The sequence below is a fragment of the Nelumbo lutea genome, chromosome 1 (assembly GCF_056320005.1).
Source record: "Nelumbo lutea isolate HS-2025 chromosome 1, American lotus-T2T, whole genome shotgun sequence".
Taxonomy (NCBI): Eukaryota; Viridiplantae; Streptophyta; class Magnoliopsida; order Proteales; family Nelumbonaceae; genus Nelumbo; species Nelumbo lutea.
The window spans coordinates 10591598-10617101 of NC_142684.1; the positions used below are offsets into that span (position 1 = coordinate 10591598).

General features: G+C 38.9%; 1 protein-coding gene across 2 annotated transcripts; it reads left to right on the forward strand.

Moving 5' to 3' along the window:
* Positions 1-1043: 1043 nt before the first annotated feature.
* LOC148873488 (FRIGIDA-like protein 3) lies at positions 1044-21629 on the forward strand. 2 transcript variants are annotated; one of them, XM_088976904.1, is made up of 4 exons: positions 1044-1416; positions 12921-13980; positions 15201-15373; positions 20971-21629. In XM_088976904.1, exons 2-4 carry the CDS (start codon positions 12933-12935, stop codon positions 21379-21381), a joined length of 1632 nt encoding a protein of 543 aa, XP_088833030.1. In that variant the 5' UTR covers positions 1044-1416; positions 12921-12932; the 3' UTR covers positions 21382-21629. The 2 variants fall into 2 exon arrangements, with proteins under 2 accessions (XP_088833030.1, XP_088833036.1); XM_088976910.1 differs by lacking the exon at positions 1044-1416 and adding an exon at positions 1419-1847.
* The last annotated feature ends 3875 nt before the right edge of the window (positions 21630-25504 follow it).

Below are 25504 nucleotides of genomic sequence, written 5' to 3' on the forward strand. Positions count from 1 at the left end.
TTTATTAGTTAACTTAGATTCTCATTCAATTGTTTAATTTTTTATATCCCCAGACTATTATTTTCTTATTTAATGAAAAGATATACAATTGATCAGATCACCATAGATTCTAATGAACATAGTGACAATTACTACTACTAGTAACCCATGAATCCAAATCACTAGAAATGGAAAAGTCCCTCAAAACCCAATATTTTATTAATCTCTGCAAGCATTGTTTTCTTTCGGTTCTCACCATTTTCTCAGGTTTTCATTAGATCCAGATATTTCCAAGGTATGTGACATCTTACACCAGATTCGGTGGCAACAAAGCCCTAAACTTAACCATTTAAATCCCAAATGGACACCCCGTCATGTGATCACGATTCTGAAAATCCACAAGGATTTGTAGTAAGTGCTACAAAAATCGAAGATCACACCTGCTGTCATTGCTCAATAGCGGAAGCTGTGGTGCCGAAAGACAGGTGCCTACTTGTACTTCGAAGATAATGCCAAAGGGAAAAAATCAAAGGATGTTCTATCACTAGTCCAATTGGAAAGGAAAGTGCGAATTTGTGCCCTAGGATTGCAAGTGATGACAATGCCATTGTTTAACTTCTTAGATTTGTTATTCATTAAGCTTCATTGCCATCAACTTTTAGAGAATGGGATTGCTCATTAGCGGAAGCTCCCTACATTTCCCTAAATTTTATGGTAATGTGACTTGTGGATAAAAAAAATAACACTGTACAGGAAGAAGAAGGCCGAAGAAGCTAAGTTGATTGTGAGTCAGATTTTCCCGTACGTGCGTTTTGACCCCATCTGGGGGTTTTTGACCGTGTGATTAAGGAGGGTCATGATTCGAATTCTGTCTACTTTGATCAATGCACTCCGCAGTGAAGATAAGTTTAATTAAGGCTTAAGAGAAGGGCAATGATAAAAACATAAAGTTGAGATGGATATTTTGATAATTTAACACATTCTATTTTCTCACTTGATGGTCCGGACTCCGGAGTATTTGTCACACGATAAAAATTCAGAGGGTAATTATCGCGAATGGCCCTCCGGTCTAATCCGATTTTGGTTGCCTACGGTACAAAACCAGGTCCAAGTCGAATTTCAGGTTTTCAGTGCCAGCCCCAAGTTACACCGCGATGTCTATTTATGAGTCGGTCGGTGCGTGGGTTACATTTATCGCATCCTCAGCGTGCATTAGCGAGTTAGCGAGTTGGGTTGGAGGAGCTCTGATCTGACGTCATGTCTTTAAGACTTGAGAGAGAGAGCAAGAGCGCTTTTCCTTTCGCTTCGATGTAAAGGACCGTAACCCCAGCCCCCATTTTTGTTCTTTTATATGATGTTCCTGTCGGTTTCTCCACGCTCACTCCCTCGTCGTCATTGCCTTTCCTTCCTTAATCTAAACCACATTCTTCAAAAACTGTAAGTGTCTCTCCTACTTCCATTCTCTTTTTATTTGTTTTACTATGGGTACCTGTACTTTTAGGGTTCTTCTGACTTCAAGCTTCAGTTCAAGGTTTAGGGCTTCAAAATGTAGTCTTTCGGAGCAAATTGCAATATTAGGAGATCAGGCAAAATATGGGTTTGGGAACCTTTTAGCTATCTTTCCATTCAGGGGTTGGTTTTCTTAAAATAGGCTATAGGTAGGTTGATCGGGGGTTTATTGTATAGCATTGCTAGGATTGCCAACTTTTCCACTGATGGGCTTTATAGATTTGGTTGTGCATTTCTTAATTCGTGAAGTAATACGTGTAGTTGGTGACCGTTGAACGAATGGAGACCTATTTTGATAGTCATAAATGGAAGTTTATTGATGAAGAAAATATGGAAAGAGCATAAGGAACACGTTGGAGGTTGAAAATTTAGTGATTTTTTCAGGATTTCTATTTGCATGTTTTTAGTGGGATTTTACTGCTTCGGTATGAGAGCCTTTGATGTTTTTCCACCCCTGCATTTCATGTTTTTATGGTTTTGGGTTCGGTTTTTTCTGAGATAACTTCTAATTCTTAGATTGTGAAAATTGTTGAGTTTTTTTTTTTTTTTTTTTTTTTTTTTTTTTTTTTTTATGTCTCCCACAAAAGAAAACAAGGTACTGGATCATTTTGAGTAGGAGTTTTCTTTGGGCACGGATTTTCTAGACTCCCTATACAGTAATGGAGTTTGGAATTGGGCAAGCTTGCAGCTCTTGTTTACCATTCCTCCTTTTTTTCCTTATTCTTTTGATAAGCATGGGTGGTGATTGTTTAATATATGAGAAGTAATATAGGGAAAACCCTATTTGCAAATGTTAATGATTTTGCATCAATGACACATGTACAGTCTATACAATCTCCATGGATTCAAAAAGTTTTTCTTCCCCACCATGAGAAGGTTTCTGAAGTTTACTTGGTGTGATGGTAAAATCTCAGGCCGCAATGTGTGAGAAAATGGGTTCTAGTCTGAGGGCAGCCACTTTGTGTGAAAAAATGCCAAAGGTTAGGACTGCACCCAGTCTACCACTCCCAATACCCAAATAATGGGACCAACATTGGACAATGCCCTAGATCTTCAAGATCTTATCTATATTCATAGTCTAATATGCTTAATTTTTTTCAATAACCTAAAATCTGGGCATCATCATGATCATCCACACCTTATCCCAACTATATGGGGTTGGCTACATGAATCCTGTTTCGCCAATCCATTCTATGTACTTTTAAAGCCATATTCATAGTTAAATTATTAGTGCTTAAATCATTTCTTACTTCTCATACTCATCCCCTTTTTGGTCTACCCCTAGCTCTTCTAGCCCCTTCCACTTGTAACAAATCACTTCTTCTAATTGGAGCTATTGGTTGTCTCCTTTTCATGTGAGCAAATCATCTTAGTCTGCTCTCTCTCTCTCTCATTTTATCACCCATTGGAGCTACTCCTAAGTTTCTTTGGATGGCCTCATACTTGATCCTATTGTTTCTAGTTTTTCCACTCATCTATCTTAGCATTCGAATTTCTGCCACAGTCATTTGTTGAACATGTTTCTTGACTTCCCAACACTCTGTTGCATACAACATAGCTGGCCTTACAACTGTTTTATAGAATTTTCCTTTTAATCTAAGTGGTATTCTCGTATCACACAAAGGTCAGATGCACCCCTCCATTTTGCCCAACCTGCTCTACATCCTCATCAATCTCTCCTTTGTTTATGAATTATTGAACCAAGGTACTGGAAATGGTCACATTGAGTTATCTCTTGGTCTCCTCAATCTCTCCCTTGTTCTGGGCATCTCTTGCCGTAAAAAAACTTCTTATTTTGCTCTATCCAAATATTTAAGAGATGGCAAGTGGGGCCAAATTCCACAATACATTAACTATTCTAAGAAAGTCTTTTGCTAATAATGCATAAGATATGTTGGCAGATAACCTATTTGTCAAAACAGTCTAATGAACTGCAGCTGCAGCATTATTTTCATGGAGGGGGTATTGGAGTAAGAAATTGTGAACCACCTCTTCTTGCATTTGGAAAAAAAGAGTCCTACCCCTACCTGTGGATGCCTTGGTTTCTTGATATAGGATAATCAATAGCGTGGATCTTATCCAATCATGCTATCTCATTTGGTGCCAATCCAACTTGGGGTGTGCCTCCTGTATTACTTTATTCTCCTCCTGGTGATTATCTTTGTCTGCTGCAGCTGGTCCAATAATCTGTTTGTTTTCCAATGATATTACTTAGTATTCAAAACAATGTTTCTAAATTACTGCTTTTTCCACCACTTCATAGCTGATGGCCCCTACAGAAAATCTTTTGGTTTTCCTTTTTTCCTTTCTTAGCTTCTTTGATTTTCCCTGAGGGTTTGTCTTGATTTCTTGTTTATTTGCTGCTTATTTCATTATTCAGATTTTTATCTCTAGTTAGACTTTTTTTTTTTCAATTATTTTCATTTCTTCAGGTAATATAATTTGGAAATCTACTTTTCATATGAACTAGTTTAATGCTAGTTTTTGCCTCCCATTCAGGCCAAAGCATTACAGTGAACTTGCTGGTTCCTGCATCTTGATATTACCATTTTCTAACAAAGAGTTATATTCTATACTGTGTTATTTACCTTACAATGGAACTTCAATTCCAATGCATGTGAGAGGTTCTATATTCATTATCTTTGATCAAGAAAAGGATTAGAATTCATTTTCCTCCATTCTCTGTTTGGCAAAGGAAGCTTCACACTGTATGCCTGTTTACATTGTACTAGTATTTTGTTCAATCTGTATTTGTGCATTTGTTGCAGTTAGACTTTTATTCTTTAAGTTGTATTATATCCAAAACGGTAGACCAAGCTTTGGCCTTTTTGATCTTCAATGTCTACCATACCCATCATTGATGTAAAGGAGGTCATTTATTTTTTTGATTGGTAACAATCAAATCTTTTTAATGAAATGTGAAGAAGTTCAAATATGTACAAGTATCTTTTACAGATAAGGAGTCTTATCTTGGCCCTTACAATTCCTTTTACTCCTTACAATTGTGCCCAAAACATATATTCCCTATCCACCCCTTGCTTTGCTAAAGCATCCACCAAGCTTTTAGGTTCTCCTGGAATCTATAAGACCTTCATCTCCGTGTTTCTAGGCAGCTACTTGAACCTTTTTTCTTCATTCCTGTAGCACCACAAATTGGCCTCTCCCTTTTGCAGCCACCCAACTGCCAGCTTGGAGTCTCCGTAAATAATTGGCTTTCCAACATTGCAGCCATAACTTCAATCCTCAATGAATCTCCTACACCAATTGGACCTAGAAACACCACAACAATATTATCCTCTTTGTTTCTAAAGTTTCCCATGTGGATCATTATTTATCTTTTTGTCTTTCATTCTTGATAATATTGGAGTTGGTATTAATAATGAAAGCCAGATTGAATCTACACTTGATGAATTTTAGTACATTAGAAGAATACATATACATTTACATCAATTGTTTTGAGAGAAGTAACAACTAACCAATATAAACAAAAGGATATACATGATGCATAGTTTTCAAGGCGCCAATGTTCGTGTTGATTAAACCCTAACAAATAAGAAAATAATAAAAAGAAATTAGTTTATAAACACAAAAAATGAATATTTTTGTAATTGTTTAATAATGTCTATTTTATAATTATAATCTCAAAAAAAAGTAACAATTTAAAAGTATTTTATAAGACACAATACAAAACTGCTAGGCGACTGGGCAAGGCGAGCCTCCAAGGGCGCCTTGTTGCCTAGGCGTCGCCTTGACAACTATGACAAGATGATCCAAAAAAGATACATGATGAAAGGTTCAAATTATCAATATGATATGCCCTGTATCAGGCTATTGTATTTTTTCTTTAGGGGTCTGATACACCTGTTTACATGTGTTTTTGAGAACCCTGTTTTATTGAATAATATTTATAAAATTGAAAATTGAAAAAAAACTAAAAAAATAAAAGGTGCATGGTTTAAAGTACCAATACACCTTTGCCGATACACAAAGGTGTATCAATACTTTGAACTTTTATAGGATGAACCAAAAAATATATATTGTCAAAGTTCCATCCTCAAATAGTATAGTGATGGCTAGTTGGCTAGAGTTTTTGCTATATAGAATAAAACCTTTTTGACACCTCTCCTGTTTAAATCATTGGCCAATGTGTCTTGGACCCTAGAAGTTTAGCTTAAAGTTGAAGGAGGGAGAGATGGTTTGCAAATTGTAGGTCAAATACTTATTGCCAATGAATGTGTTGATCAAATGCTTATTGCCAATGAATGTGTTGATCAAATACTTCATTTATAGAAGGAAGACAAATTGTAGATCAAATACTTATTGCCAATGAATGTGTTGAGGTGAAGAGGAGGAGAAAGGAAAAGGGTTGGTTTGCAAATTGGATCTTGAAAAGGCATATGACATGGTGGACTGGGATTTTTTACTAGAGGTTCTCAAGCGGAGAGGGTTTGAGGAGAGATGGTGCAATTGGGTAAAGGGATGCATTTCTTCATGTCATTTCTCAATATTGGTGAATGGTGTAGCTAGGGGTTTCTTTCCTGCAAAGAGGGGTATTAAGCAAGGAGATCCATTGTCCCCATTCCTCTTTACCCTAGTAGCTGATGTGTTGAGTGCCATGATTTCGAGGGCTGATGCTAACAATTTGATAAGAGCTTGGAGGATTGGTAGGGAGGAGGTGGTGGTCACACGCTTACAATTTGCAAATGGCATCATCTTGTTTTGTGACGGGGAGGAAGGGGAATTATGAAACTTAAAGAGTCTAGTGCTTCAATTTGAAAGGAAGTCAAATCTTAAAGTGAACTGGGGAAAAAGTTGTGTGGCATGGCTCAATTTAGGGGGAGAGGAGGTGGATTCCTTAGCTAGGATTTTGGGGTGTGAAGTGGGGGGATGGCCTTTACAATATTTGGGGCTACCACTGGGAGGGAGGAACCCAATGGTTGATAGTTTTTGGTACCTGTAATTGAAAGATTCTCCAAGAGGTTAGCAAATTGGAAGAGGAATTACATCTCTTTAGGGGGTAGGATAACCTTAATCAAGTCAACCTTAGCCAACCTGCCAGTTTATTTCCTGTCTACCTTTAGAGTATCAATGAAAGTAGCTAACCAGTTAGAGAAGATAATGAGGGATTTCTTGTGGGAACCAGGGGATACTAAGAAGGATCACGTAGTGAAGTGGGAGGTGGTTTCTAGGAGTAGGGATGATGGAGGCCCTTGGGTTAGGAAATATAAGATTAAGAAACACGGCTTTGTTGGGGAAATGGATTTGGAGACTACCGATGGAACATGACAGACTTTGGTTTAGAGTGATTATTAGTATTCATGGATTGGCAGATAACGGTTGGGATGCATGACTCGACCCTGGGGCTTCTCAATGTTCTCCTTGGAAAGCTATTTAAGGTATTTTGCCTCTTATGCTTCCTTATTTCAAATATGATGTCTGTGTTGGAAATAAAGTCTTGTTTTGGGAAGATGTTTGGGTTGGTAAAAACTCCCTTAGAGATAAATTTCCTTCTATTTACTCCTTGTCTGAAAACAAAAGAAAAGTGATCTCTTCATTGTTTGTTGATAACTACTGGGATTTGGGCTTGAGAAGAGGTCTAAGGGATTCTGAAATGGGGATGGTTGATGATTTGATCACTCAGTTAGGGGAAGTCTTTCTTGATCAATCCTGTCGAGATAACAAAATTTGGAAACCTTCCCCTTTTGGTTTTTTCAGTTGCTCTTCTTTCTATAACATTTTGCTTTAGACCTCTAACCTTGTAGGGAACTTTCCTTCAAAGGAGGTTGGGGTAGCCCTGTACCCCTAAAATTTAGGCCTTCTGTTGGGAAGTGGTACTCCAAAAAATCAACACCTTGGATTTATTGCAGAAAAAGAGGCCAAATATGTGCCTCTCCCCCCATGTTTGTTGCCTTTGTTTGGGTTCTGGTGAGACAATTTCACATTTACTAATCTCATGTCCCTTTGTGTTCTTTATTTGGTCTTGGTTCTCTTCTCTCTTTGGCTGCAGGTGGACTCCCTCCTCGAGCGTGGTGAACCTCTTTGATCCAGCTTTTTACAGGCAACCAATGATTTGTGAAAGGATTATGTGGAAAGACACTAGAACTGCTGTATTGTGGTCAGTATGGGAGGAAAGAAACAATAGGATCTTCAAAGGCAGTTGTAGATCCAAGGAAGAGGTTGTGGAAGGAATAACTACTAAGGTTATCCATCAGTTGAAATCCTGTGATCTTTTTAAAGATTTCTCAGTTGAAGACATTTATAGAAGTTGGGGTATTGTGGCATCTATTACTACCAGAGCTATGATCTAGGAAGTTTGGTCCCCACCAGCACAACAAATGGTGAAATTGAACTTTGATGGAAGCTAATCTTCTTGGTGACTATGTTCTGGGACCAAAACTCACCTGATGTTAGGGTCTGGACCCCCTCTTCTAATGGATTGTTCTCTCATGCTTCTTTTTTAACCTCTTAGTTAACTCCACCTCTTTGGGGGTGGCCTTCCCAGTGAAAGAATCAAAGAAATTTGGTGTAAACCCATTCCACCTAAAATTCAAACTCTGTACTAGGAAGTATTTCTTGGTAAGGTTAGCACCTATGATATGCTACAGAAAAGGAGGCCCAATTCTTGCCTATCTCCTTATATGTGTGTCCTTTGTAAGGCTTGTGGAGAATTTATTTCTCATTTAATCTTCTGTCCTCTAGTGTTTTGTGTTTGGGAATATTTTTGTTATCTATTTGGTTGCATATGGCCCCACAAGAAGTGGTAAGTTTATTCAACACCAATTTCCTAAGGTTCAAGGAAAAAAGAGGGAAGATCATGTGGAGGACAGTAAGGGTTGCCGTGGTGTGGACAATATGGGAAGGAAGAAATAATATAATCTTCAATGAAAAGAGCAGATCAAAGGATTAGTTGTTGGAAGCTATCCTAATCAGAGCTGCACACAGGGTAAAAACTTTGGAGACTTTCAGAATCTTTTCAATCAGCAATATTATGAGATCTTGGCGATGTTATTGATAAAAAAAAATATTATGAGATCTTGGCCTGAAGTTGCACAAATTGGAAGCCACCCTGAAGAGTTAAGACCATAGTTGTCAAGGTGGCACCTAGGCGACAAGGCGCCCTTTGAGGCTCGCCTTGCCTAATTGCCAAGCAGTTTTCTACTTCTTACTATAAAATACTCTTTTATTCATTGTTTTTTGAGATTATAATTATAAAATGGACATTATTAAACTAAAATAATCATTTTGTGTGCTTATATACTAATTTCTTTTTATTATTTTCTTATGTATTAGGGTTTAATCAACACAAACATTGCTAAATGCTGTATTGAACCCTCAAAGACTTAAAAACCTGAACCAATAAGTAAGAACTTAAAATTTTATATAATCAACACATTTTCCTCTTCTATATATTCTTCTTCTACTTCTTCTTCTTCTTCTTCTTCTACTACTACTACTACTACTTGCCTTGCTTTGGATTGTTTGGGAGAAAAGAAATACCAGGATCTTTGATGAGAAGGAAAGGGATGAGGTTAGTGTTTGGGAATTTTTAATTAATAGAGCCATCAACTGGGTGAAGGCTTTCGACCCTTTTTGTACTTTGTCCTTTGATGATTCATGGAGAAACTAGGAGTTGGTTGCCAAAAGCTCTAGTGTGAGAATTATGGAATGGAAACCTCTTGAAGGCGTCATCAAGCTCAATTTTGATGGTAGTGGTTTTGGCAATCCAGGGCAGTGTCTAGAAATGCAGTGGGTCTAATTGTTGCTTTATATTCTGTTCCTATTGGAGTTGGGGATTCAGTTAATGCAGAAGTCCAAGAACTGAATTGTGAATAGCTGTTAATTGAAGGTGACTCCAAATTGGTAATTGGATGGTTGAAAGAACTGGAAACAGTAGCATGGTCTTATAGGGGGGCTTTGAGAAGATTCAAATAGCTAATCACAAATATGACAGTCAGTTTTCATTGGGAAAGGAGACAGGCAAATGGATTAGTAGTTTCTCTAGCCAAACGAGGGGTGCATAGGAATCAGCTTTGTTGGGCTAAATTGCAACTCTTTGTGTTGATCTGAGGCTGTATCTTGTGCCTCTTTGTGGGTAGCTTTCTTATGATTTATGATTTCTTATTATTAATAAAACCGTTCATTACTTATCATAAAAAAAGTTGGCCTTGTGGAAAAGAAACTATATCTCACTTGGGGGAAGGATAACTTTGACTAAATCCATAATGGCCAACTTACCCACCTATTTCCTCTCCACTTTTCACATACCAGTTAAGGTGGCAAAGAAGTTAGAAAAATACATGAGAGACTTTTTATGAGAATTGGGGGATAAAAAGAAAGATCACCTAGTAAAATAGGAAGTGGTGTGTAGGGCAAAGGAGTGGTGAGGTTTGGAAATAGGAAATCTGCTACTTAGAAATACTGCCTTGCTTGATAAATGGTCGTGGTGCTTGCCTCTAGAAAACTAAAGGCTCTAGAATAAGGTCATATGAGTACTCATGGTGCTTTAGACAATGAATGGGATGCTAAAGTGGCTCCTAATTTTACATCTTCCCTTTCAATTCAAGGCTTAGTGACATCTATTTATTAATTTCTCCACTAGATTCCTTTGAAGAGAGTTTAGAGATGTGCATTTGAGAAAAAAAGTGATTCATCAGTTGCCAACATACAAGAGTTAATGATAATATATGTGCCTTTTGGAATTGGAGGGGTTATCAGGGATGAGGAATATATATATATATAAGAAATTGGGTCTTGAAAGGCTAATTATTGAAGGTGATTCCAAAACAGTTGTGTACTGGTTAAAGAAGGGGGAAGGACTTTCTTGGCACCTAAGGAATGACCTCATGAGGTTCAAATGGCTCTCTAGGGACTAGGGCTGCAAGTCGGGCTGGGTTAGGTTGGGTTGAGGTCAACCCTAATACAACTCGACCTTCAACCCGACGTACCCAGCCCTAACCCTAACTAAATTCCTTCAACCCTAACCCAACCCAAAGTCAACTTCGGGCGGGTTGGGCTGGGCCTAACCCAACCTTCTTCCCATCCCTTAAAATCTCGTAGAACTTAATCTTAGATCTTAACTCAACTTTCATTACATATAGTAATCCTATGTTTTATTAGTATTTGTTTATTTATGTTTTTATTGGTTCTTCAAGCACAAAATTCAGATAAAAAAGTGTTTGAAATAACTATAGTTTGTTATGATGACTTATAATAGACCTTTTATGGGCAGCAAGCTATGGGTGGCAAACAACAGAGATGGGATAAAGAATAAAATATTAAAAAACATAAAATATTATTATCAAGGTTTTAGTATTTCCAATTGGGTTTAAGTGAAGTGATTATCTTAAATGAAATAAATGATAGTATGTGGTGGTGGCTATACAAGTATACAACTATCATGCATCTAAACAAATCAATGTATTATATATATATATGACATATGTTTGTATATGATATGTACTATAGAGTCGGGGTGCTTGAGGGGTCAACCCTAACCCAACCCGAAGTAAAGTTGGGTTTATAACTTTCAACCCTAACCCTAACCTGAGCATCAACCTGATCCAACCCAACTCGACTTTTTCGGGTTGGGTTTGGGCTAACCCGGCCCAAGTTGCAGCCTTACTAGGGACATGTCTATTCAAGTTAACTGGGTTAGAAGATCTGCCAACAGTTTGGCGGATGGTTTAGCTAAACAAGGGGTACAAAGACAGTCTATGTTTTGGGCTCAGTTGTAATATTTGGGGAGTTTTGACATTTGGTAACTATTTGTATCCTTCACAACTTCTTGTTGTGTTACCTTAATTTGCTTAATGAAATCTTTTTTCTGAGTTATTGATAAAAAAAACATACAAGAGCCAATGAGAAATAAGTTCACTTTTTTAGTGCTGCAAAGAACGCTACTTTACCTTCAAACATTTGATTATTTCTGAACATGCATTATCAGCTTTTACATCTTCCCTTTCAATCCAAGGTTTACTGGCATCCATTTACTAATTTCTATGTTCTAGCATATCCATAACATCACCAATTCCAAATCAAACAAACCGAGGGAAAAAAAATCTAAAATTCTTCTGGTGTTTTGACGGTGTGGCAGTAAGTCCATGTCTTTCAAGCACATGGTACATGCTTGGGGAAGATGATCTAGCATATCCATAAATCACCAATTCCAAATCAAACAAACCGAGGGAAAAACAATCTAAAATTCTTCTGGTGTTTTGACGGTGTGGCAGTAAGTCCATGTCTTTCAAGCACATGGTACATGCTTGGGGAAGATGAGCAGAGCTCTAGGTTGCTTCTCTCTTTTTGAGCAAATGAACATGAGTGTTTTTCCTGTGTTTTGCTGGTCCCAAACAGAGAAGAATATTCTGTGAGGAGCAAAGGGGATGTGTTATCAACATGTTGACTAGTCAGTTGAGGATTTGATTGACTGCATAACTAACTAGTTGATCAATACTCATGATGCGGTCACCTAGGACAACTAGTCATTGACTAGGTTGACTAGTTATTGGTGATTTTCAAACCTAGTCAACCACAAAGGCATTTTAAAGTTTTTATTTGTTTATTTGTGTATCTAATCGTTTGAAATGATATGAAATATGTTTGCACTTTGCTATATTCATGCTGTTGCTTTAAATATTTGTGATGGAATATGATTAAATGATGGTATATAAAATATAAAAAAAATCATAATCATAAAATAAAAATAGTCAGTGGAGGAGTTCTTTTAAGTTTTCTTCCAGTCAGTGGTACCACAAACATAGGGCACATCTTATGGTCAAGGTTGCACTTTTCTTTTGAAAACAAAGGCTGTGATCCCCTATTCTAGCCTATTCAACTTAGCTTTTTCTTTATTTGCAAAATGAAGACTATAAACTAAATGTTCAATATCATTCTTTTCTTGTATAGTTGTAGTTTATATTAAGTTATTTCTCAGATTGCATCAATATCTTTTTTTTTTTGATAATTCATCAATATCTTAAATTTTAGAACATATCTTTTTCTTGTTGACTAGTCAGCACCTAGGCACTAATTCTAACTATTGATCGCATTGATTAGAGAGACCAAAACAACTAGTCATCGTTTTACCACATTGATAACACTGCAAGGGGTTGTAAAATCCTTGAAACTGTAAATACCTGGGAAGCTGGGGTAGAAACAGTAGCTTCAGAAAATGGATAACTCAGATTTACATCATAAAACCGTCTTCAATGCCCTTTGCTTTTTCTTTCTTCATGGGTATGCTAAATGCAAAATTTGGACAAAGATAAGTGCAAAATGGTAACTGTAGTAGTGTTTCATGTATTACTTAACTTTTTAAAATTTTCTTTTAAGACCTCAATCATAATTGTAAAAGTATGCTAGCTAAAATAGTAACTATATAATTATTAATTATTAATTATTGAAGTGTGATTAACCATTTCCTTTATCTCTAGGGCTCATCTACCATGGCTGATACACAATCAGTTGCCACACTCATAGACTGTGCAACCTCAAAGATACAACAGCTTCAACAAGCTTTTGCTGAGCTTGAAAGCCACCGTGCTATAACCTTGAACCTGAAATGGAAAGAACTTGAAGAACACTTTCATGGGCTTGAAAGGTCCTTGAAACAACGGTTCAATGAATTGGAGGAGCAGGAGAAGAAATATGAGACCAAGGTATCAGAGGCTAGAGAGATTCTGGAGAAGCGTGAAGCTGCAGTTGTGGCCAAGGAACATGCCTCATTAGAGAAACTCCAAGAAAAGAGAGATGCTGCTCTCTCTGCTATAGGAATTGCTGTTGAGAAGTGCAAGAATGAATTGTCTTCAGAACCTGCTGTTTTTAACAATAAGGAAAGTGGTGGGGCTGAAGAAATTGTGGAAGAGAAACCACCCAATGCCAAAGATAGTTCCATTTCAGAAAATGTGCAAAACCCTTCTATTTATGGAAATATGGAAGTCAAGCCTCCTTCCCAGTTAACTAAACTCTGTGAAGAAATGGATTCAAAAGGACTCCACAAATTCATCTCAGACAATCGTAAGAACCTAGCTGCCATTCGGGAAGAGATTCCTGTTGCACTGAAAGCTGCAACAAACCCAGCGCACTTAGTTTTGGCCTCTCTGGAGGATTTCTATCCCATGGATGTGTCAGCAGTGGATGCAAAGAGGGATGCAAACCTCTTGGGTCTCCGAAGAACCTGTATCATGTTGATGGAGTGTCTGAGCCAAATGTTAGCAGAAGATCCCAGTGCAGTTTCTGATGTAATTTCTGAACATGTTAAGGATAAGGCAAAGGTGATTGCCAAAGAGTGGAAGCCAAAGTTGGATGATCTTGATGTTGATGCTAGCAGTGGCAACTCCTTGGAGGCTCATGCATTCCTACAACTTCTGGCCACTTTTGGCATTTCATCGGGCTTCAATCAGGAAGAAATAACCAAGCTAATACCAACTGTTTCACGTCGTCGCCAAACAGCTGATCTGTGTCGCTCTCTTGGATTGACAGAAAAAATGCCAGGTTCGCCTTCTCTTATATCTGAAACCTTTTTATCCATGTTGGTGGGTATGCACATTTAATAGATTTTATTTCTTTTTTTGGTATTTTTAATTTTCATCAGTCTCCACATCTTTAGCAGTTTTATATATTCCCCCTATGTTTTTAGGTTTTGCATTAATCAACCTCTTGCCTCTTCTGTCAAAAGCAACTTGAAACCGTTAGTTTAAATCATCTATAGCTGACTCTTCCTCTAGGAAACAAAAATTCTCATTGGTTTGATGGCAGCAGTGTGTGTAATCCTGGTCCCTCACATTTGTAATTGGGGGGGGGGGTAACTCTGTAATGGGTTTGATTTTTTCTCACTTCTTGTTGTATTCTCTTTCCTTTTATTCTCAATAAATTTCTGATTTCTGTGTTTCTGATAAAAATCATGAAATAAGAAATTCGTAAAGGTATAAATTATATTTGTTTTAATTTAGAAATCTGCGCCTTCATGTTTTTTCAATTCAAAATCCAAATGTTTCTGTTGCCTCATAATTTGAAATAATTATTTTAGGTTGCCTTTAATGGTAGGAGCATGGATGCTGCCAATCTGTAAAACATGGGGGGAATATACAGAATTGCCTCAACATGTGGGTGCAGATGCAATGCCCTTTTTTTGTGGGGGGGGGGGAGAATTAAACAAATCCTGTTGTAGCTTTGCTCAAATAATATACTAAACTTCATCAAATTATATATATATATATATATATATATATATATATATATATATATATATGGTTCTGACCCTTTTGGATTTGTGAATTGGATACAAAAATCTTAGTCAATTTGTCTCTTTCATGTACACTTTACATTTGGTGTTATCAGTGCTCAATGTTTATCACTGTGTAGGCAAGGTACCATCCAGCTGGTTGGTAAGGTCTCCTGCTGGTCGTAGCGGAGACTTGGGATCGAATCCCGCCTGTACCTGGGTTGGGGGATGGGCTACCCCGTTGTGTAGCCCTTCAAAAGATATCAAAAAATTTCATCACTATGTAGTGTGCTCCTTAGTCAATGTTTGAGGTTGTGGGGCTTGAGTTGCATTTTCTTTTAGTTCATTACTAGTATCTCATTGATTTGTTGCTTTTGCAAGAAGAAACAGAAAAGAAAAGAAAAAGAAAGAAGATGACCAGCCCTTTTCTGCCGCTCAACTTTAATCGTTCCATTTACATATTCTCAACCTTCTGTTCCTATATTTTCAGGTGTCATTGAAGTACTCATGAACAACAGTAGGTATATTGATGCTGTTAACTTGGCTTATGCATTTGACCTTACTGAACAATTTTCACCTGTGCCCTTACTGAAAAACTACTTAAAGGAGGCAAGAAAAGCTTCTTCACCAGTCAAACCTGGAAACACATCTCCAACTGCCCAGGTGTGATTTTCGTATTTCAAGATCTTATGATTAATGTTTAATTTTTTCCCTTCTCAAAGTGGTGATAAGGCACATGCATTAAACGCACTTCTTTACTCATTTAACCTAGCCATCTTTTCTGTGGCAAAACATTAACTTGGTCTGAATGTCTCAACTATCAGTTTATAAATACTTTTTTGATCATTAATGAAAAATATATTAAGAGATCAAACAATACAAGGAATACGAAGAGAATAAGCAAGACATCCCAAAACATCTGATCCGATTATTGATCAAATGCAATTTCTAACATCCAAATCCGAGTTAATCAGATTTAAAGTTGAGTCAGGTATCGGGCTTTCAAAGTCCATTGACAACCCTAATGGGGTTTGCTATGAGCCAAGTCAACCTCTAGAACATGGTTGCCATGGTAGAACACAAGTTTCTTTCCTGGACTGCATTTGAAGCTAGCATGGGTTGCTCACAAGGATTTGGAAGTTTAGGGTGATGGTCTGACTCTATCTTAAGGTTTGGGAATGACACACATGGCACTATACTATCTGTTGTTGCTGAGACAAGTTGAGTCTTGGGGTCGTTGGGCTTGAGGACCGTGAAGATCACCGTGATGTAGAGAATGAAGATGGAGAGCACGGGGAGGATCGCCTCCATTGTTGCTACATGACACCAACATTTATTCAAGAGGATCACCAAATTGGACATGTCAAATATTGACCTCAGATTGAGGAGTGTAGAGGAGATTAGAATTAGGGCTGTTTTCTTTTATAGTTAGTCACTGCATGAAATCATTTGATAGAGTATTGACATGGATATTGCATTTGGAGAGACAGAGTTTGGAGCATCAAAATATTGTCGGAAAAGGGTTGCAAATGAATTTATTATTTCCAAAACTCTCAAGAAGCAAAGATTTATCATATCTATGTTTGCATCTGATTTGTTTATTTGATTTCTCAGGTATTGCTTTTGGTGGGACAACTTGAGAAGAAAGGAAATAGTAAGTTAATTGAAGGATAGGCTTGGTAAATGGAAGGTACTTTTCTGACTAAGCAGACATAAAAAGGTAGTATAGTCATTTTAATCTGTCTGTCTATTCAAACTAATGAAGGGGTCTCTTTGGATCATTATCCGAAATGTAAAGGGAGGTTTTGTGGAGGTAAAAACTATTGTCAAAAACTACAGGGGAGGTTTAAGTATTTTACCCTTAATTAAATGATGGAAACAAAGAAAAGTTTCAGAAGAATGGAGAAAAAGCATCATGGTGCCTACATTTGAAGATGAAGGGGAGGTTAAAGCCGTTGTCAAAAGCTACAGGGGAGGTTTAAGTATTTTACCCTTAATAAAATGTTGAAAACAAAGAAGATTCCAGAACCATAAGAATGGAGAAAGAGCATCATGGTGCCTATGCCTGAAGGCAAAGGCAATATGCGATACAAAGTTGCAACAGTTATTGTGGGGTTAAACATATGAGCCTCATTATAATACTTTAGGAGAGAGAGATTGAGCAAAGGTTATTACATGAAACAAGTATCTCAAAAAAGCAAATTGGTTTTATGTTAGGTAGATCAACCATGGACGCTATCTTTTTTTAAGATGATTGATAGAAAAGGTTAGGGAGAGGAAGAGATATATTCACTTAGTATTTATTAATTTGAAGAAAGCATACGATAGATTCATAAAAGAAGTATAGGATAGAATCTTTTGAAAGATAGTTATGGTGGGGTTTGGAAAAAAATGAGTACCAAATAGGTATTTGAACTTACCAATAAAAAATTTATGTGGACCTAATTAAAGACATATGTGAGGGTGGAAAAATCAATATTGGAACACTTGCGGGAGAGACATCGGAGTTTCAAGTTGCAATGGGGCTTCAGCATGAATCTTATTCTACCCTTCTACTCTGCTCAATACCATATCCATTTTCACATTATGGGCTGTCAAATTGTTTCACTGCCTGCAAACATGCCCTTTTGGACTTCCCTCTACTTTTCTAGACCCTTTGAGTCGCAAGAGATTCTAGATGCACCCCCGCATTTTTGCCCATGCTGCTTTAATTCTATGAGCAACATCCTCATTAATCTCTCCCTTGTTGTGGCTATCAATATTGTGCAAGTAATCATAATCTATCATATGACAAAGAAACTAGCCATCCCTTTCTCCTTGGGTGCCATGGGTAATCCTACATTCCTACTTAGGAAGGGATTAATGGAGAGAAAAGAAGTGTTCTCTTTATGAGAGGACATTTGACACCCCCATTGAAAGAAGTGGGACACCTCAAATAAGAGGGGGGTTGGGTTCTAGATGTCTAGATGTTTCCTAGTGGCCTCACAAAGTGGACCCCTTAAGTAACCATGATTGCAATCCTCACTTAGATTAATTTAGGGCTTGCTTCCCCTTTAAGTAGGCTCTACTACATGCCCATTTCTCTTAATTAGACTATCCTAGATTGCCTACATAGCTGGGTCTATATGAATGGCTTTTAATGAAGTATATTCTGTTACTTTTCAAAGAAAGTAAAAGAAAAAGAGAAAGAGTAGCTTAGTATCCTGCACCCAATCTAGCATAAATAAGATCATAGCTTTAGGCCTCAACTGATGTATTGGATTCTTGTATCTCTAGGATTGGTTACCATATCCATGTTTTCCCTCTCCTATGTTCCATCTTTGCCTCTGAGTAGTGTTATTACTTATTAGTAATAGGAGCTTACTCTTTAGGTTATAGTGGTTATGGAGACCTGCAGAAATTTGAAACTTGGAAGTGTCATTTGCAGCTAAAGGAATCCACTCTTGCAATTTTTTTGGGGGGGTAGTAAAATATAACTTTATAATAGAGAAAAAAAAAGGAGAGAAGGTACAAGAGGCCCAACTGCTGAACACCAAAAAGCCCAAACCCAGAGCCACCCACAAATGAGCAGACCCACCTATCATGCTGGGGCAAAACAAAAACAAGCCTACAGTAAAAACAATTAGCCCAAAAGACCAAAGCCATCAATCACAAATAAACTATCCCACCTATCAGGCTTGGCCGAACAAAAGATCAGGCCCACACTAAACAACAATAACCGGACCTTACAAAAAAGAACAAGAGGAAATAAAAAACGATACCAAACTACAAAACCAAGAAACCGCTAAAAAAAATTCAGTATCTTTTTCTTCCTCTGCCACCTCTACCTTGGCTTCTGATGCCTTTGCACCTCTTTTAACTTCCCCACAACTGCATCCAGAAAAAAAGGTTCCCCAACTCCTTTGCTTTTCTGAAGCCAGGAATGCCCCCAAGATAGTAAACGAGTTCATCATCACTGTCCACTAGATTAGGAGCAGAATAGTCTTTGGAGATCTGTTCATCTTCACTAGTCTCCACATCTGGGGATCTTTTATCAAGCCATACTACGAGTCTGCCAAATGATCTGACAATATAGGGAAGTGTTGCTCCAACTCTTGAAATAAATTGCATGCACCCTCATCTCCAACTTGAAACAACCGAGTTCATCACCACTCTTGCAAGCTTAGTTTCACTTAGGTCCAACATTCATTGAGAACCCACTTTCTTTAAATCAGAAGATTATTCTTCTCTTTGGGTTGAGAGGAACTTTTTTTTTTTTTTTTTTGATAAATTGGGTTGAGAGGAACATTGAGAGGGCTTAAATAGAGCTTTATCTGGACCTATGTTAGATCGCCCAATTATGTTGCATCAAGAGAAACTCAACCTATCTCCTATTTAATTTGAAAACATGTTGTTAAATTGTCCTTTTAATAATAATGTTAGATTGGTAGGGAGAAGGGGACATGGAGGCAAGATGGAAAGGATATAGATTTTGTTAAGGCGCTACAATTCCTAAAAGCTAAAATTAGAATTTGGAATAAAAATGATTCTTGGAAGAGTGGAGAAAATAATAATGAAATTGTAGAGTTGAATAATAAGGAAGCTCAAGGACAAATGTTTGAAGAGGAAAGGAATCAAACTAAAGGAAGAGCTGGAAACACTCCTACGAGGGGAAGAGATGAGCAAGAGGCAAAAGTGGGGGATGCAGTTAGTGCAGAAATATGCAAGCTGCTATACAGGGTGCACAAATGCTAAAAGGTTGAACTTTGGGAGATTGATCATTGACGGTGACTCTAAAGTGGTAACTGGGTGGCTAAAAGAACCAGAGACAGCAGCTTGGTCTTTTAGGGGGAGAGATAAGGAGATTTAAGTGGCTTACTTCCAATCTCACAGTGAGAGTTCAGTGGGAAAGGAGTTCGGCAAAAGGGCTGGCAGACTTAGTAGCTAAGCAAGGGGTGAACAGGGATCACTTGTTCTGGGCTCAATTGTAATTGTAATTTTATTTTGATTTTCTGTGCTTTGGAAGGCAGCAACTCGTGCCTTCTGGGAGGACTCTGGATTGTATCCACTTGTCAGTTTACTTTATTTTCATTCTAATAAAATTATTCATGATTCATCAAAAAAAAAAAAAGAAATGGGATGGTAACAGAAAGTTCTTTCAGTACCTGGTAAACATGAGAAGGAAAAGAGCACGGTATCTAGACTAGTGATAGATGAGTATGTTTTTACATAAGATGAGGAAACCTTGGTGGGTCACTTCAATTCTATCTTGCACATACTTCGAGGTAGAATGCTTTGTATTGGAAAGGCAAGTTATACATACATACATACATACATAGTGGAGGTGTTCAATGAATTTCATGGGAGAGGAATTGTAAAATCATTATAAAGTCCTATCTTTGATTCTTAAGAAACCCAATTTAAGTTTCTATTTTCTTCAAATGAAGTAGGGTAAGGAATAGGCAAAATTACCCAATTTCCTTCTTTCTTTCTGTTTTCTCCCTCTCACTTTGTTTTTCTTAAGGATTACTTTAATCACTACTAAAACATTGTAAATATGGCACTTATCAAGTTCATAAGTTATCAAGGTGCCTGCCAAGGCTTGCCAACAAGGCAGTGAACCTACTTCTCTTTACTTTTAGTGGTGTACACCCTATTATATGGCTCTATATGTGTCCTATCTATTTTTTGTCTTTCTGGTGTTATTTGTTACATGCGAGAAGTACAATTAGTACATAATTAGAAAAAAAAGGTGTTTATTTTTTCTATTAACTTTCTTGCTCTTGGCTAGGCTCCATTTCTTTTGCTCTCTCGCATCACAACCACCTATAAAGCAGAGGCGTTGCTCGCTACTTTTCTTTTCATTTTCTGTGCTGCTGCTTTTCTATGTTTTTTTCTTTAATGCTGAATTATTGCTGTTTAAAATATTGTTTAATTTGTTAGGATATTGGTTATTCTCCATAGGCTCATTTTTTTAATTGTATTTTCAATAAAGTGAAAATAAATATCAACATGGAAATGGAAAGTATTCTGCATACTATAGGGCCTTTTTTTTTTTGATCAATAACCACAGATTTCATTAAAAATGGAATAAAGTTACCAAGAAAGGGAGCTAAAAATTCTTAGCTCCCAAAGGTATGGGAATACTATAGGACCTTATTTGTCAAAATGCATCACGTGGGCAGTTGTTACTTAATCGTCCAGGCATAACCACCATCATAATTTATAATTTATTCTTAGCTACTTATTTCTTACTTGATTTCCTATTAAAATTGCTTCAGAATGAGGTGAATGAACGAGAGCTGGCTGCCCTCAAGGCCGTGATCAAGTGCATTGAAGACCACAAGCTCGAGGAGCAGTATCCGATGGACCCTCTTCAGAAAAGGGTAGTCCAGCTTGAGAAGGCAAAGGCTGACAAGAAGAGGGTGGCTGAAGCTGCAAAGCCTCAATCCAAAAGGCCCCGTGCTAATGGTGGGGGATATGGTCCCCGGATCACTAACATCCCTGATAAGAGCTTCTATACCAGAGCAGCTGATAGGTACCCACCTTACATGTATGAAAGGCCATATCTCTACCCTGGCCACACTGACAACCATGGTTCTTCACTCCTGGGTTCTGCCTATAGTCTCTCTCCTAGCCATGGAAACTACTTTGGGAATGGGTATCAGTACCAAGCCCCATATCTACATTAGTGAAGGTAAGAGTTGGTCCTCTATTTTAACTGGTAGTCTTAACCTTTTGGAGCTCTCTTAGTGTCGCTATGTATGAACAAACTCAAAGAAAATGAAAAAGGAAACAAGTTTTTTTTTTTTTTCTTTGTATCTGAGTGTATAATCAGATCATTCTCCTAACATATGCAGTCCAGTTCTGATATTTACTTATACCGTGTTGTCTTTTTCGTCAAGTACTATGAAATTTGTACATCAAGTTCCATTTTCTATGATTTTATTGTCCAGTAATCACAAAAGAAAGAAAATTAACTTATTGAAGATTTGATGGTTTCGTTGGGTTAGTTCTATTTTGTCATATTGCGTAGGGCTGCAAATGGGAATTCAAATTTGACCTATCCGGTTCCAGCTAAGGGCCCATGGATGATGCAAATCATACCAAGTGTACTAGTGGGGGCATCAAAAGAAAGATCTATCGTTTCAACATCCTCGTGGCATAAAGGATGTTGGATCAATATGAGCTGAACGTTTAGCCAAATCAGCACAAACCGGCAAGGCTTCTATTACAAAACCTCCATAGAAACATTTGGTGCGAGGAATGAGTTATTTCATCTTCCATAAGTTCTTCCAAGTAAGATTTACACAAACTCAACTGGCATGAGATGGGTCAGATTCGTTTTGGTGTATAACTTGCATGGCAAGTGGAGTTTTCGAACTGTCGTTGACCTGGATGGTTGGACTGTTCATTTCGGAAACTGTTCAGGCAACTGGTTCTGTTTCATCCAATCCTAGGTTAAATCCATTGACTTGGTCAGAGAATCGCTGACCCAGATGGTTGAATCATGACTTGGTCAGAGAATCGCTGACCCAGATGGTTGAATCATCAACCTGGACAGCGGTTCACAGGTACAGCAGAGAGAGAGAGAAACGATCTCAGATACAGCAGAGAGAAGAAGAGAAAAACGAAATTGCAGAGATCAAAGATTGGAGAGAAATCAGATCTCAGATCTGCGTTTTTGTTGTTGCTGCCGTCGCTGTTGCCATTGTCATCACCAGTGAACGAGGAACCCCCTCCCTCTTTTCTCTTTTTTTTTTTTTTCTTCTCTCTTTCTTTCGTTCTTTTTTTCCTTTTTTCTTTCTTTCTTAACTGATTACCACAACCTCTATTTTCTCAAAAAAATTAAAAGTCTAAAAGACTAAGTACCAACATTTGCCTTAATAATCTACACCATCTGAACTGTTCGACTTGGATGGTCAAACTACTAACCTGTAACTGGTGGCTACTGCAATTCCATTTCTGGGTCGTTTTTAAAACCTTAATTGCAAGTGTAACGACTAATGACCATAGGGAGTAAGTCGTCTCCACAGTCCACACCACTCAAGTCTTCTACAAATTGATCTGTTCTCTGGAGCCGAAGTTGTGTCTAGCGTGAATGACATATTCTGGAAAATGGGGCTGCAAAAAGGAGAGATTTCAACAGTTGGATTGTCTATCGATGAGCATAGATACCTTATTGCATGGTAAAGACCAGCGGTTTATCCAAGAGAATCCCAGCCACCTAAGGCTCCATCATCAAAAATGTCAACCTTCCAACCCCATTAGAAATCAACCAGCGGTTTATCCAAGAGAATCCCAGCCACCTAAGGCCCCATCATCGAAAATGTCAACCTTCCAACCCCATTAGAAATCAACCATTTACACCTCTTCAAGAGGTCATCCTAGCAAGTTAAGAGACTTGACCAAATCGGGGAGTCGGTTGGTCTATTCTTTTGACGCCAGTAAGTGGAATCTCTCAAATATTTAGTCTTCAAAACCTTCACCCAGAGAGCCATTTTCATCAACAGCGCTTTGTTCACCAAGTTAGGATCTTGAAACTAAGTCCCCCTATCTCCAATGGGCTTATAAAAGACCTCAAAGCCTTCAGATAAATTGATTTAAGGCTATGAGATCAGTTCAATCCAATAGAAGAGTGAACACAAAGGATGCCATGTGACAGAGTGGGAGTGAGCTGAGTGTGGACTTAATGAGTGTAGCTTTTCCTGCATGTGAGATTACACTAGATTTCCACCCCTTCAATTTTGACGTTACTCTGTCAATAATGAAATTCTAATTTCTATGAAGAGCACCTCCTATTAGCACCCAGTAATGGAACACCGAACACCCAAGTAGACATTATTCTTCTGCATTTCCTTACACATCCAGGCTATTCAAAATGGTCTCTTTCAATTTGGGGGCAGTGTTCTTGCTGAAGTAAACAAATGATTTATTATAGTTAACTAGTTGGTTGGATCATTCATAGAACTTGTCCAAAATGGCTTTCATCTTTCGCACCTCCAGTATAGTAGCTTCACCCAAGATGAGTAAATCATCTGTGATGATGCGCAATCCGGTCGGTCCTAGTTGCCGGTTACCTTGCCTCTAACAAAGTTGGAGGTGCCTGAAACAAGGAAGAAAATGGAGACTTCCGGGGAGGAACCCAGTCGGAACACTCTGAAGCTCAAATCAGTGCTCTAAAGAAGGCAAAGGAAAATGAGAGACTAAAGACCAGAAAGCACAAGAATCACATACCTCCTTCTTTGGGAGATGGGGGCCTTTTATAATCGCCTTGTACACTCACTCCCATACCTCTATCAGATCGGGCTTCATCACCTCTGCCAGATCGGGTGTCATCATTTCTGTCGGACACCAATTCGGGTGTCATAGCTTCTGCCAGTTGCCAGTTCGGGTGTCATAACCACCACTGTCCTTGTTAGGGCCATCTCTGCTACGTCTGAGATGGCAGTGGCAGGTGGCCGTTGGGGGGCGGCTATCATGTGTCGGACCTCTAATCAGTCAAGTGCACCGCCTTCGTGTACGGGCTTCCTGGGCGTCAGGTACGATTGTACAGCCAGGCGACTTGGAGCCGAAGTGGTGTGCGAGGTGAAGTCTTGAGTTCAGATAGAAGTGTGGCCCAAACTGCCCCGGGGTGGGTCAGCTCGGGTTTTTTTCCTTTGCGCTCTTTGTAAGGCTCAGGACCTCCAAGGGAGAGCTCGGGTTCTTCCTTGGGGAGCTCGGGTCGCTGGTTCCTTTCTTGGGGGAGCTCGGGACTCCCTTTCTCGGAGCTCAGGTTGTGGGCCCGCTGTCGTGTCGAGCTGGCGCTTCTGCCAGGTCACTCTCGATTGCTTCCACGTGTCGCGTGGCCAAGGGGTCGGGCCAAATCTTCCTCCATCAATTGCCACCCACTCCCGTGCTCGGGATCCTGACCTGGCGTGGAGAGTTCATGGGATGACAGGTGGATTTGCCTCGTGACGCTTTGGCCTTGGTTTGGAGCTTCTTCGGTCTGACCTGCTTGTGTTTCTGGCCCGATTAGAGCCGGCTTGGTTCGACCAGGGGTTAATCCCGGGTTGCGTGTAGCTCACGCGCGGATGCCAAACAATTTCAAATTTTTGAACGTAAAAAATGCATGCCAAAACTGACTTCTCCTTGGGGGGTGTGCAACCAATTTCATGGGGAGCCATTTGATGGTTTTGATCTTGGTCGTTGATGCATGAGTATAGTGGCTATAAATAGTGGGGGGCTCTTGGTCACTTCCCTTCGCCATTCTCCAGCATTCGTTTTTTGAGCTCGCGTCATCTTTCATAGTCCAGTAGCTTTTCCTGGTGAGTCCTCAGCCTTCTCTTGATGTCTAGCTCGGGTAGTTTAGATAGTCTCCTGGGGGGTCCGATGCTGGTTCTACGAACCGAGTTGCTGCCCCCGACAACCTTAGTGAGTTCGAGGCGGGGCCTGAGGTAGAGCTTGAGGAAGAGCTCGAGTTTGAGCTCGCAGGCCGAGTCACCTTGGGTAGTTTGGCATCCACCTCCTGTCAAGGTTGGGTGCCGGATAAGTTCAGACCTTCCATTATGACGCCCGAGAGGCTTTGGTCCCTTATCGCGTAGTACAACCTGCCCGGGGAGTATACTTATATTTTACCCTCGGGCGACTTTCCTTGGGAGCACGGTCCAGACGAGATCGTGATATTCTGGGAGCAGCTTGTTGTCGGGCTGTGCCTTCCCTTCCATCCCTTTATTGTCGAGGTCATGAACAACTTCGGCGTCACTATGGGTCAGCTTCACCTGAACTCCATCCGTAACCTTGTCGGGACCATCTCCCTTTGCTGTGAACATTGCC